General features: G+C 48.1%; 1 protein-coding gene across 1 annotated transcript in view; it reads left to right on the forward strand.

Moving 5' to 3' along the window:
* The first annotated feature begins 883 nt into the window (after window positions 1-883).
* LOC107121293 (ribosomal protein S6 kinase beta-2-like) overlaps window positions 884-14,266 on the forward strand; it is a 27,435-nt gene continuing 14,052 nt past the window's right edge. Inside the window, exons 1-9 of the mRNA XM_015424191.1 lie at window positions 884-931; window positions 3,948-4,071; window positions 10,815-10,883; window positions 10,968-11,115; window positions 11,270-11,327; window positions 13,080-13,180; window positions 13,289-13,379; window positions 13,517-13,607; window positions 14,071-14,178. Coding sequence (XP_015279677.1) covers window positions 909-931; window positions 3,948-4,071; window positions 10,815-10,883; window positions 10,968-11,115; window positions 11,270-11,327; window positions 13,080-13,180; window positions 13,289-13,379; window positions 13,517-13,607; window positions 14,071-14,178 — 813 coding nt within the window. The 5' untranslated portion in view covers window positions 884-908. The remainder of the gene's footprint in view (window positions 932-3,947; window positions 4,072-10,814; window positions 10,884-10,967; window positions 11,116-11,269; window positions 11,328-13,079; window positions 13,181-13,288; window positions 13,380-13,516; window positions 13,608-14,070; window positions 14,179-14,266) is intronic.

Consider the following 14,266-nt stretch of genomic DNA (forward strand, 5'->3'; position numbering starts at 1 on the left):
GAAGGAGACCCAGACTTGGCGGGGTGTGTGTGTGTGTCAGGAATCCCCCTTCGTCCACTGCAACCAGATCTTTCTTCTGGGCCCTTTGGCGGCTCAGCCTCCTTCCCTGGGAGGCGGGGGACCCTCTGCCCCCCCCCCGTGCCCTGCTTGCAACCCGTTTCGTCCCCCCGCCCCCGGCTGCAATGCAAATATGCAATCGATTGACGGGGCGGCTAATCCACCTGCGGCTCCCACCACCACCCCGTTGCCTGCCCCAGAGGCGACCGGCGGGGAGGGAGGGGGAGATGGAGCAGGGAGGGAGGGAGGGAGGGAGGGGGGCAGAAATGGCGAGGGGGAGGAGGAGGAGTCCCCCCCGGGACGGAGTGGGCGTCCAGCGGAGCCCCGCGACCCAGCCGAGTCGGCCTTTCAGGAGAAGCCCTCGGGAAGCAAGAGGAGCCTGCCTGCCTGCCTGCCTGCCTCGAGAGCGGCCAGGCCAGCCAGAGGTTTGGCTCCCAGCAGCAGCCGAGCAGGCGCCTCTGGGGGAACGGATGCCCTCCCGGCTCCTTCTTTATTTGAGCGCGCTGCCTGAGGGACTCCCTCTCCATTCCTGGGGGAATTCGCCACAGCCCACTCTTTATAATGGCATCGCAAGAGATCCCGGGTGGACGGTCCTCTGGTGGTTTGTTCCCAACACTAGTCCACTAGTGTAGATTGGAAGCACACCCCCCCCTTCCTCCCTCCCTCCCTCCCTCCCTCCCTCTGGGAGCCAAGGTGGTGGTGGTGGAGCATTGTCAACACCGTACAAGTCAAAGAGTTGGAGGAGGAGGAAGGAAACAGGTTCCCTGCCCTGAGGAGCATAGGGCCTACATTTTGATAGGGGAGGAGGAGGAGAAGGGGTGATGCTTTCAGAGGGTCTGTCGCTGCAAAAAATGTCTAGTGGTGCCTTAAAGAGGTACAGAAACAAGATTTTGTGGAAGAATCATGGTCACCATTGCATTCTCTGTTCATTCCACATCACCCCTCCAGTTTCATACTGACAGTGGCTCAAGTTGTTTGAACATCCTCATTCCTCTGACACTCTCCCAAGGAATACAACAGAGTGACTAAGAGCACAGTAATTGTTTTCCTCTAGCAGACCAAGGTCGTCCTAGTGCAGCCTGCTCCTTCTAGTGGCAGCCAACTATGTGCCACTAGGTGGTTGCAAGCAGTGTATAAAAGGTGTTTAGAGATGGATAGAAGTTCTACCAGTTTTGATGGCTTTCAGATGGGGGTTAGCCACAGTAACTGAAGACTGGTCTATCCATGGATATTACCACTACTAGCTACCCTGTTGTAACTTTTCACCTTTATCAGTGTTTGCATGAGCACACAGTTACTGAGTATTGCTGTCAGTCTGAACATGCCTGACATCTGTTCACACACTTCTCTAAGGCAGGAGAGTACAGTGTGATTTCCGTTGTCATCACTCCTTCTGGACGGTCAGTCAGTCAGCCTTTATTAGCATAAAACAATACCTTAAAAGAGGATTACTATAGAAGAGAAATATACATATAGAACCAGCCATTTTACAAACTACAAAAATATTGCATAATGTTGCATAAAACAATTTGTTACAAAGTATTGCTCATGTTGGTAGTTTTTCCTGTTGTTGCTTTATAGCTGATTGTAAAAACATGGCTACCGTCACTGATATTTCAGGAGCAGAGTCATTCAGAAGACGGTGCACTTTTAAAGCATCAGGAAAGTCCGTCATGTTGGCTAAGATAGGGTTTAAATATCTAAAACGTATGTCTCCATAAACTTGACAATGCAAACGGATATGTGAAACTGTCTGAATACATCCAGAGTTACAATGGCAAAGTTGAGCCAGCCTAGGCCGGAATGGGCAGGATAGAAATCAACAAAAATAAATAAAATAAAATAAAATAAAGTCTAGCCATATATATTATGTTATTATATCTCCCATGCAAGATTGCTGATGGTATTGCATTGAATCTTGCAGGAGAAAAGGCTCTACGCTGTTGTGGTACTTGTATATCAGATAGGTATGGGGCCATTTGGCCTACTGTGAGGGGAATCTCAAAATTCAGACGGGAACAAGATATGTTGGCTAAGCTCTATAGCCTTTCTGTTTCAGTGTCAAGGACTCTGCGTTTAATCATCTGAAAAGCGCCAGTTTGGTGTAGTGGTTAAGTGTGCGGACTCTAATCTGGGAGAACCGGGTTTGATTCCCCACTCCTCCCTTGACAATGCAAACGGATATGTGAAACTGTCTGAATACATCCAGAGTTACAATGGCAAAGTTGAGCCAGCCTAGGCCGGAATGGGCAGGATAGAAATCAACAAAAATAAATAAAATAAAATAAAATAAAGTCTAGCCATATATATTATGTTATTATATCTCCCATGCAAGATTGCTGATGGTATTGCATTGAATCTTGCAGGAGAAAAGGCTCTACGCTGTTGTGGTACTTGTATATCAGATAGGTATGGGGCCATTTGGCCTACTGTGAGGGGAATCTCAAAATTCAGACGGGAACAAGATATGTTGGCTAAGCTCTATAGCCTTTCTGTTTCAGTGTCAAGGACTCTGCGTTTAATCATCTGAAAAGCGCCAGTTTGGTGTAGTGGTTAAGTGTGCGGACTCTAATCTGGGAGAACCGGGTTTGATTCCCCACTCCTCCACTTGCACCTGCTGATGTGACCTTGGGTCAGTCACAAGCTGTGGCACAGCTGTCCTTGAAAAAGAGCAGTTTGTGTCAGAGTTCTCTCAGCCCCACCCACCTCACAGGGTGTCTGTTGTGGGGAGGGGAAGGGAAAGGAATTTGTAAGCCTCTCTGAGACTCCAAGTGAAGGGCGGGGTATAAATCCAATCTCTTCTTCTTCTTCTTCTTCTTATAAAAGGGAGCATAAGCAGTGAGTCCAGCGGGATACCCATGGCAGTTATTTTATTTCATTGTGTGGTAGCCAGTTAGACACTTTTGACTCCGTGAGCATTTGTTGCACAAAGCTCCCTTGGTCTACATTGTAATGTTAAACGCAGCCAATATTTTACTGTCCTAAGCCATGCACCAGATTCCACAGGATTTAACCCAGTTTCTAGACAAAAGGCTGCATAAGGTACACAGCGCGGCATTCCCATGATCTTTTGAAGAAATTTAGATTGAATACATTCAGTGGTGGCATTAAGTGCGCTTATCCATGTTGGAATACCATACATGAATTGGGGAATTACTTTGGCCTTGAAGACTTTTAATGCAGCTGGTATGAATTGATTGCCTCTGGTGTAGAAAAATCAGGAAATGGCAGAAGCATTGATGTTGGCCATACTTATTGCTGATTTACGTTGCACCGACCAAGATGCATTATACTGGAAGTACAGACCTAAGTATCTAAAAAATTTAACTTGTTCAATTGGTTTGCCTCCAATTGTCCATTTGGATAGTTTCCACGTTTCGGAAAATACAAGTATTTTTGATTTTTCATGGTTTATATGAGAGGCATCTATTTAGTGAACAGTTTAAACCAACTTTAGAGCAGAACAATAGTACCATGCCGTCTGCATATAATAGCAGAGGGACATGGACAGAACCCAGTTTAGCAGCATGGCAATCAACAGCTTCGATGTAGGGGGCGACATCATTAAGGAACAGGTTGAATAGAAAGGTGCTAATATACAGCCTTGTTTGACTCCTTTGTTGGATGGGATTTTTGAAGTTAATTTCCCTTTCCATGAACATTTATTTTGGCATTTTGTTGATGTATATAGCTTTTTTATAAGGTTAAGGAGTCCTTTTTCTATGTTTAGTTGTTGTAGTTTAGCCCAGAGGAGTTCCCTGTTTTCATTGACTATACATTACAACTCTGCAGCTTTCATGTGTTCTCTCTCTTTTTTAAACTGACAATCCCAAATTGTTGGGAATTGCTGTGTCCTCCTTAACATCCCTGCCCTCTTTTCTGTCCCCCAGCCTGATACCAGGACATTATGAAGAAATTGAAATCTCTGAGACCAGCGTCAACAATGGTCCGGAGCACATTGGGCCTCACTGCTTTGAGCTCCTTCGTGTTTTGGGCAAGGGTGGCTATGGCAAGGTGAGCAATGGCTGATGTGGACCCTACTGAAGATGTGTGACGTGCTGGAGAGACGTTTACCTTACGAATAACTGGTTTTTACTCCTAGCCCTGCTGGGGTGCTAGAAATGTGGGAGGCTCATAGGGCAATTTGGGAGGCTGGTACCATTAACGACTTTCCACACAGAGAAATCTAGTTCACGTCATCAAACTAAATGTGATGTGGGAGATCCTATGTATCTGCTTTGTTTTCCCCATGCAGCTAATAGTGTGCTTGGGGAAAGGGTTAAATGCCCCCACTACCACTTCCGTAATCTTTAGAACAGTCATGTGGAGTTGCTTACTCTTTAAAAGGATAGAGACAGAACACACAGTTCTCCTAGCCTCCATCTAGCTTGGCCTTCACTGGGTTGGTCAGTCTGTTTCAGTTCAGTCTGCTCTTCCATACATAAAACAGAAGAAGAGATAGAGCTCTAGGAGCACTTAAAATGTTCCATAGTAGACCAATTTGAACATATTATTTTTAATACCATTGGAGAAAAATCTTGCTTCCATTTCCATCATAGCTACAAAGAGTTATCCAGAAGTGCTATTCAGATGGGTGAATTGAATGTTAGGTAGGTAGGTAGGTTGGGTTCATTTCCCACTTGTGGAGACTGAGTCCTGCTCAACTCAGATGATCTGCCTGCACATTCATGTGTCCTGGGATGTGTGTGGCTTCCAGGAAGACGTTGTGGGTGATGCAGAGGGTCCATAACTGGATGGCAAGGTTGCAGAGGCGGAGGGAGACAGTACCTCCTTGTATGTTGACATAACTGAGGGCAGTGGTGTTGTCTGTGAGGACTGTAACACATTTCCCCTTGATCAGAGGTAGGAAACTGGTGACAGCGAACTGTATTGCAAGCAGTTCCAGGAAGTTTATGTGCCGTCATCTTTCGTGAGTGTTCCACTTGCCTCCGACACAAAGACCCATCATGTGTGCACTCCAGCCCGACAGGGAGGCATCTGTGGTTAGGGTAATTTGGGGTGATAGAGGATGGAAGAGTGCTCCCTGGAAGAGATTGGAAGGGACAGTCCACCATAGTAAAGAGTCTTGTATATTGGGAGGAGGGGATAGGAGGGTGGTATGTGCGTTTTCCGTTGGATTGAAGTTGCGGATAAACCACAGTTGTAGGTGAAGCATGTTTAGTCTGGCAAAGACTAGGACTGATGTAGTAGCGGCCATAAGGCCGAGTAGCCTCTGTATTTGGAAAGCCATGACTGAAGGCTGGGTACAGATGACAGTGGCTGTCTGCCGCTCTGTTTTGTGGCAGGTAAGCTGTGCAATTGTTGGAATCTAGTAGGGCACCGATGTACTGTATTTTCTGGACCGGTTGAAGTTGAGACTTTTCCTGATTGACTTGTAGGCCCAGGTTTCCCAGGAGCACCAGTGTCTCATTGATGTTTGAGACCAGGGTGTCCTTGGAGGATGCTACCAAGAGCCAATCGTCGATGTATGGGTAGATGGAGATACCCTTGAGACGAAGGAAAGCTGCAACCACAATCATAGTCTTTGTGAAGACTCTTGGGGCGCTCGAAAGGCCGAACGGCAGGGCTGCATATCGGTTATGCTGTTGACCAATTGCGAAGCGTAGGTATTGGCGGTGGGAGAGGTGAATGGTGAGGTGGAAGTACGCGTCTTGGAGGTTGAGAGTGGCCATCCAGACGTTTCTCTGGAGGAGTGGCATAATCTGCTGCAAGGACACCATGCGGAAGCGGTGGTAGGTTACAAAGCAGTTCAACGCTCTTAGATCTAATATGGATCAAATGCCTCCATCCCGCTTTGGAACTGTGAAATAGCGGGAAAGAACCCCTTTCCGTGGAGACGTGGTGGTACCGGTTCAATGGCTCCTTTGTGCAGAAGGACAGACACTTCTTCTAGGAGAGGTGGGGAAGGGGGTGTGGAGACGAAGACAGGAGTAATGGAGTTCTGGTGGAATTGGATACGGTAGCCTCGGGTCACAATGGACAGCACCCATTCATCTGTGGTGATATGATGCCAGGTGTGAAGGAAGGGAGATAGACGGGTTTGAGCTGACTCAAAAGTCCTGCCTGGAGGACTTCGCCTGCTGCGCGGGAAGACTGTTGTCTGGATCCAAACCTGGGTTTTTGAAAGGTGGGTTTCTGACCTCCTGAAGACGTACGTGGTCTCCATTGTCTGTCAGGACATTGACGATTCGGAGTGCGCTTTTGCCAGGGTCTAGACCAAGTGTGAGGGCGATATTGTTGCCTCGTGGAAGATGACACTCCTAGAGTGTGTGAAGCCTTTACGCTCTTATCCATATCTTGGAGTATGGTATTGATAGTGCTGTTGAAGAGACCAAGGCCATCGAAGGAGAGGTCTTCGACATAAGACCTAGTATCTTTGTGGAAGATTGGTGTTACGGAGCCAGGAATGATCCTTAGAGCTATTATTCTTGAGGCCATTGTTCTTGAGGAAGTGCCTAGGGCATGTTTGGAAGTGTTGATCTGCTGCTTCGCAAGTCCCAACATGCCTTCCTTCTGAATCACTCTGGCTGCCTGAAGCTTGCCTTCGAGGAGATGAGTCAGGAGTTCAGAAAACCTTTCCCACAGAGTGTACTGATATCTGCTCATGCAGGCTAAGTAATTTGTGGTTTTCACTCCCAACGCTCCCATGGAGTAGAAGCGTCTCCCAAACGTGTCCAATTTTCTACTCTCCCTGTCAGAAGGTGCAGAGTGTGTTCGTTTGGACTTGGATGAGGATGTTACAACTATCGAGTTTGGCTGAGGGTGGGAGAATAAAAATTCGGCTCCGGTCTCCCGGACTCTATACATGTGGTCCAGGCATCGTGTTGACACTGGGGCTGATGAAGGCTTCTCCCATGGTGCCTTGGCAGCTTGTAAAAGAACCGTGGACATGGGCAGTGCTATGGTAGTGGAGGTATCCAGTTGTACGATATCGAAGACGGCATCTGTAACCTGTGGTTGTTGTTGTACGACTGAGAGGCCGAGAGAATGGGCCATTCTTTTGACAAGGTCTGCATAGGAAGTGAGATTGTCGGGTGGGGATATAGGTAGATCATCTGCGACAGCTTGGTTAGGAGACTTGTGGTCAGAAGAGGTGTGAGCCTCAGAGGCCTCCGTATCAGAATCCTCTTCTGCAAAATCCAAGGAGCTCTGATCTGGTATTTGAACCGGAGTGACTTCCGTTTGACTGGTTAAAATCTTTGGTGGTACGACTTGGGGGTTGGGAGGACGACAGAGTTCCGGTTTATGGTGGGAAGGATCCTCGGCCGGAGAACGAGATAGAGATGCTGAAAGTCTAGATTTGTAGAGCGACCTTGATCTGTGGACAGAGTGGGTCAAGTACCGATCCCAGTCAGAATAGCCTGCCGGAGTCAACCACGGCATGGATGGTGGATAACCCCCATAGAGATACCTCAGTTGGCATTGATCCCAAGACAGAGGTGGCGGTGGTGGTAGAAAGACTCGGGGGGATCGACTTCTGGATTGGGTACGTCTCGGAGACAAAGCAGTAGCCTGCTTTTGAGAGCGGTCCCTATAAACTCGGTCATCAATATCGACAGGTTCAATAAGCAGACGTGGAGGGTGGCGCTGCGTGTTGCTAGAGGCGTGTCGATTCCGATGCGTATCGATGTCGGGAGCCTCTGACACCGTCAATGTCGATGACGGGGAACGAGAGGGAGAAGCCTTTGCGTCCAGGGGGCGACTAAGGAGCTCCACTGTCTCGATATCGTAGTAAGGATGCTTGAGTTGTTGTATAGGAGAGTCCAAGAGTTGAATGGTTGGTATCGGCGGAGCGGCATGGGCCTCCGATGTCGATATTGCCGTTGGAGCGGGTGGCACTTTAGGGGCATCACCCAGTGCAGACACTGCTACCTTCCCCTCCTTTGCCGCCTTTAGGGACTTTGAGGAGCCCTTTTTTGCAGACTTGTGCTCCTTACTTGACTTGGGCTTTTTCTTCACCGGCGTGGAAACGGAAGATTGCGCCTTCGATGCCGGTGGCTTCGATGTCGGTTGGCCGATGTCGGAGGCAGGTCTCGATGCCGGAGCCGTCGTTGTTGATGGTCTCTCGGACTCCCTCACTGGGAGGGATGTAACGCCAACTCAAGTAGCGCCACTTTAAGGCACGCAGCTTGATTTTTTCTTGTCTGGTTTGAAAATCTAGCAAAGTGCCGACAAGATTCAGGCCGGTGAGACTCCCCCAAACAAAAAATACAGAGGGTGTGGCAGTCAGGTGGAGCAAGTTTACTGCTGCAACCCTTACAGCGGTTGAAAACCCCCCACTTCTCCATAAAAAATAAAAAGCGGAGAAGAAAGAAGGGGTGGGGGGGGGGCCCGAAGGCCAAACTGAGGTAAACTGGCAATTTTCCCCTCAACAAAAAACAACTTTTAAAAAAAGTTTAACAACAAACGAAGAAAGACTAAGAGAAAAGAAGAAAACTGAGGGGGGAAATCCGAAGAGCCGTGAGGCAAATAGCCAAAAGCGAACCGATCAGACCGACGGAGAAAAGGTCGTTCCAACGCGTCGGTAAGAAAGGAACTGGCGAGATGTCCGCGCCCACCCCTCTGGGCATGCGTGGTAGGGTTCCTGCGCATGCCCGAGGTCTGGGCACGAAAATCCGTTAAGAGCTTGCTACAATGCCGATCGATCCAGCGCGTGCGCACTAGATCCCATTGGTGTGAAGCACAGAGACCCCGTCGAAGATACTGGTTCTTTTTATCATATGTGGTGGACCTGTGATGTTTTAAAAAAAATATTGGATATGGATACATGAGATAGTACAAAAAATACTTAACATGAATGCACCTTTCATACCAGAATTGTTTTTTATTAAATATGGTTCCACAAAACTACAATAAAAAGGATGTACCGTATTTTTTGGACCATAAGACTCACTTTTTCTTCCAAAAAAAGTGAGGGGAAAAGTGTGTGCGTCTTATGGACCGAATACTGAGCCCCAGGGTTCAGAATATTTTTTTCCCTGTTTTCCTCCTCTAAAAACTAGGTGCGTCTTATGGTCAGGTGCGTCTTATGGTCCGAAAAATACGGTATATATGATTTTACAAACTGTAACAATAGCTAGAATTTTATATGCAAACTATTGGAAAAAAGAAGAAACACCATCAAAGGAAGAACTTATTTTCTGACTCATGGAGGCAGCAGAAATGGACAAATTAACTTTACAACTACATGAAAAACAAGAAAGTGACTTTGAAAGAAAATGGGCGAGATTTTACAACTGGATGCAAAATTATCTTGGAGAACATAAATCATGAAACATAACAAAAATTTTACAATCATGGCTCAGAGTCTATAAGTACAAAGTAACTATTTTTGCTGTTAGAGTATAGTTTCCACTCTGTTAGTAGAGTTTCTATTCTGTTTCTTGTGTCTTTTCATTTCGTTTCTTTGTAGAATCCTTCTGTGAAATCAATAAAATCTGTTTTACATTTGAAAAAATCTATCAATCATTCAGTCATTAAGGTGACCATGCAAAGTTTATATGGGGTGGGTATCTGGATTGACCAGACAGGGAGGTCCTTGGATTCAGTTCTTCTTAAATTCCTACATTTCATCTGTGGAATTCCAAATTGGGCAGCAGGGACACCCTCTGTGCTGAATTGGAACAACCATCTTTTGAAGCTTGGGCTTGGTTGAAGGCTTTTCCCCTTAAAGTTAAAATTATACACTCCAACATCCAAGAGAGCTACCTCAGCTTAGTCAGAGAGGACTCTTCATGTTTCCCACTGGGATAAACTTGTTGAGCAACGACTACAGCTCAGTCTTTCCTTGAACTCTCTTTATTCAGTTACCAGACAGGAAGCCACAAGAATGATCAAGAAACGTCTGTTTAAATATGATTATAACAGTACAATCTGTAGAACACAATGGGTTTGTTGTACTCAGTTTGCTGGTATTCTTCCACCCGGAGAGCTTCCTGATTACTGCTTATATTTGACTATTCCTCACTATAGGCGTGCCTTTATGTTGGCGCACCTTAATTCCCTACCATCTAGAGCAGTGATGTCAAACATGTGGCCTGGGGGCCGGATCAGGCCCCCGAAGGGCTTCCATCAGGCCCGCGGTGGAACTGGCCATCTCCTGCTTCCAGTTCTGCTGTGGCATCATCGCTTTCTTCGCCAGACTCTCTTAATCACTCAGCCATCTTATGTTTTAACCTGGGTCTTAGACTCAGAACTCTGAGCATGAGATTTCTGTGGTGAATGTCAATAAATCAAAAGTAGGTTTGCAGCTTACAGAGCTAATGTTTTGAGCATGTTTTTATTTTAAGTTAAAAAAAATCTTTGTATTTGTGTCCTATATAAAGTTTATATCTCCGCTACCTGGCATTACATTTTATGACACACATGGCCCGGCCCAACAAGGTCTCATTTATGTCAGATCTGGCCCTCATTTGACACCGCTGATCTAGAGTTTTGCAAGGGGGAGTTTTGCAAGGGGGAGATCTAGAGTTTTGCACCCTAACCCAAACCCCCAAGTTCCTGCTGCCACCACCCCCCCCCCCCAATCCAATGGAAAAATTGGGAAACGGGGGAGTACTGAAAGAACACACCTATGAAATAATTTATTTTTTTGAATCTGTGCAATGATTATTGAGATAAGACTTTACTCACTCATTGACTGGCATGACGTCCCTCTCGGTGGGTGGCGCCTCGTGTGCCTCCGCCCGTCCTCTACAGGACACTGACCTTGATTACATCTTCGATTTCCATTATAGGTGTTCCAGGTACGGAAAGTGCAGGGAACCAACGCTGGGAAGATTTTTGCCATGAAAGTCCTAAAGAAGGTAAGGGACGTTTATGTCTGAACTCTGTAGGCCCCGATCCGTGTTCTTTATGGGGCCCTGATCCTCTCTGGGTGCTTCCCGCAGGCCAAGATTGCCCGCAATGCCACGGACACGGCCCACGCGAAGGCTGAGAGGAGTATCCTGGAGGCCATCAAGCACCCCTTCATCGTGGACCTCATCTACGCCTTCCAGACTGGTGGCAAACTCTACCTCATCTTGGAGTGCCTCAGTGGTACGGGAACGGAGAGCAGCCATGCCTAGCAAAAAGGGGGCCATTCTTGAGATTTCTTTGCGCCCTCGGACCCCTCCCCGTGAGTGTCCTTGGGTTTGGGGAAGGCCCTGCTGGAGTCAGCTTATGGTTTCTCGTTCCCCTGTGTGCTGTCTAGGTGGGGAGCTCTTCATGCAGCTGGAGCGAGAAGGCATCTTCCTGGAGGACACAGCCGGGTCAGTGCCTGGCATCGGGGGGGGGGGCTGGGGGGGCTTCCTCTTGGCTCTCTTGGGTGCTGATCTTGGAGGGGGGGGATGGAAGGGGGGGAGTCAGCTGCAAGCCACGAGGGTCCCATCCTTCCTGATAGGCAGCCGTGGGTGAGGATAAGTTGGGCGGCATTTCCTGGCAACCCGGTCCCCCACTGTCATTTGCAGCTGTTTTCTAAGTGGAGCTTGAATCCAGGAGTCTGGCTTGTAAAAGAAGAGTGAGAAGAGGCTTGATTGATGGCCTGAAAACCCACAGCAAATCCATTGTAAGAATGAAGCCGTGATAAACTGGCCAGATCCCTTTCATGGAAATGCTTTAATGGCTCTGAAGGAAGGGAAGGATCTCCTTGGCAAGCAGTCTGGTGTGGATCAGTTTGCAGAGGCATTGTGTTGCAGTTTGCAAAGGCATTGTGTTGCAGAGAAGAACTCGCAGCAGGAGGGTCTCGCTTCAGAGCCGTGGGCTGAACCGATGTTGCCTTGGTGGCCCATCTAGTCTAGCTGGATCTATCAGCAGCATCTCAGGGAAGGGGGACCATTCTGCAGTTCACGTACCCAAGGCAGGTGGTCTTTAAGGATGCCTCCTGACTTGCCTTTATTGTGTTGCTGATTTTTATCAGTATGTTTCTGTCTCTTGTTCCTTGTCCTGTCCTTTAAAGACCATTGTAAAGAGGTTGATCCCACAAGTATCTATACTAGCCTGTAATCCTGCGGGGCTCTGACACAGCATTGCCATCTGACCAGGGGCAGGGCAGTCAGCAACGCTGCAGGAGCACTGTGAGATGTGCCCATAGAAAAGCAGCCTGCACAGCATCCCTGTAGTGTTTAAAATGTGTTTTAGTGTTTATTTAAATTTTTCTTTTTGAAATGTTAAACATGGAATCTACACAGACTAGCTGCATTGTGATGGTAACAAGCTATTATTTTAAAATCCATAAAGTGTGTGTGTGTGTAGATTGTAGAGGCTGCAGAATTTCTAAAGCGACTATCAAGCCTGGGCGGGGGTGGGGTGGGGAGATAGTGAACATTCCAAATAGTCTCATTTCCCTCATTGTTGACCAGTGAAAGAGGCGCATTGTGTTTGTGTACAGGAGCATGTTGCCATGCCTCCCCTGGCCCCGGCAGGGAGGGCTGCCAACTCGCATAAATGCATGTGGCTTTTCATATTCTGATTCCTTCTGTACAGCATTCGAACTGAGGGGGCTGGAAGTGGGCGGGCATGAGGGAGTGAAGCACTCAAAAGCTTAAACCACTGGATTGCTAAAATACTGTGGCTGAAGCATTTTAGAGCAGACAGTTGAACTTGGTTCAGGATATATACTTAGGAATTGTAACCCTCTGGTTAAGGATGTGTTGTGGCTTTTCTGCATGGTCCTGTCCCCGCTGGTTAAAATTCCAGGAGTCCTCCTGCCATGGTTCTTTCCCAAGGAGAGAGCAAACCCGATTTGCCTGCACAGCAGTGTTATTCCCAGGAAAATCCCATCTATCCCTGTCCTCTTGTTAGCTGAGTTCTTCCACTTCCACAGAGGGATTAATCTTGCCAATCACCCTCCCCTGTATACCTCTCTTACAAAAGCAACAGGCTTTCTTCTGTTGGCTGGCTCTCTGGCTTCTGGGACTGAGCGAGGTGTCAAGAACCTTCTGAACCACGTGGGGTGGTTTGTGTGATGTTGATTGAATCTGTTTCTCCTCCTCCCCCTCCCCCCCTTCTGCATTGTTTTCCAGTTTCTATCTGAGCGAGATCACCCTGGCCTTGGGCCATCTGCACTCCAGTGGCATCATCTACCGGGATCTCAAGCCTGAGAACATCATGTTGAGCCACCAGGGTATGAGACAGTGTCCCAGTCTGCAAAAGCGGAAGGGCGTTTCTTTGGGATGAGTCTGCTTCTTACTAGCCAGAGATGGAACTGGATCTCTGCTCTGCTCTTCCACAGGGCACATCAAACTGACAGACTTTGGGCTTTGCAAGGAGTCCATCCATGACGGGGCTGTCACCCACACCTTCTGCGGCACAATAGAGTACATGTGAGTGACAGGGGCTCCTCAGCAACTTTGGGAAATCCACACATCTGGCTTAGGCCTCTGTTGTAGAGGCAGCTGTTCGCTGGTATCTGTGAAACAAACATGACTTCCTCTTTCTTACCATCTCCCCCATATGTCAGGGCCCCAGAGATACTGATGCGCAGCGGCCACAACCGGGCAGTGGACTGGTGGAGCCTTGGTGCCCTGATGTATGACATGCTCACTGGATCGGCAAGTCTCACCTGCGTGGTTTGCAAGGACGGGGGTGGAAATGAGAAGCTGTAGCAGAAGTGGAAACCTGTGACAGGAGTGGGCAGAAGGACTCATAGGCCAGTGATTCTCCGTGGCTGACGGGTCCTGCGTCAGATTGCCATTTCTGCTGAGCCAACTCAGCCGAAGTCTTTTGTAAACTGGAGAATATCAGAATCCAGAACCTAAATATGCTGAAGAAGGGCAACATGGAGTTTGGGAAAGCCCACGGGATTTTCTTCCTTGACTGTCCCTGGGCTCCGTGCAACCCATGAGCTGTACTCTGCTGCCAAGAGCATATGTTTGTGGGCCCCTCCCCCCACTTTCCTGGTTTGCTGCCCCCCAGTTCCTTTCCTTTCCTGACCCCTCGCAGGTGCTTCAGTTTCCAGGCAGCCTCTTCCTCGGGTTGGATGTCCCTGCTGAGCCCTGTGTCCCTCTCTTGCAGCCTCCTTTTACGGCCGAGAATCGCAAGAAGACCATTGACAGAATTCTCAAGGGAAAGTTGGTGCTACCCCCCTACTTGACACCCGACGCCCGTGACCTGCTGAAGAAGGTAGAGGCGGGTCAGTTGGCTGAGTTGAACCCTGCAGCGTGGACTGTCACGGCCATGTTTGTTTTATTCCCGCCCCTCTCCCCCCCCC

Source organism: Gekko japonicus, unplaced genomic scaffold (genome assembly GCF_001447785.1).
Source record: "Gekko japonicus isolate JY-2015 unplaced genomic scaffold, Gekko_japonicus_V1.1 scaffold1380, whole genome shotgun sequence".
Taxonomy (NCBI): Eukaryota; Metazoa; Chordata; class Lepidosauria; order Squamata; family Gekkonidae; genus Gekko; species Gekko japonicus.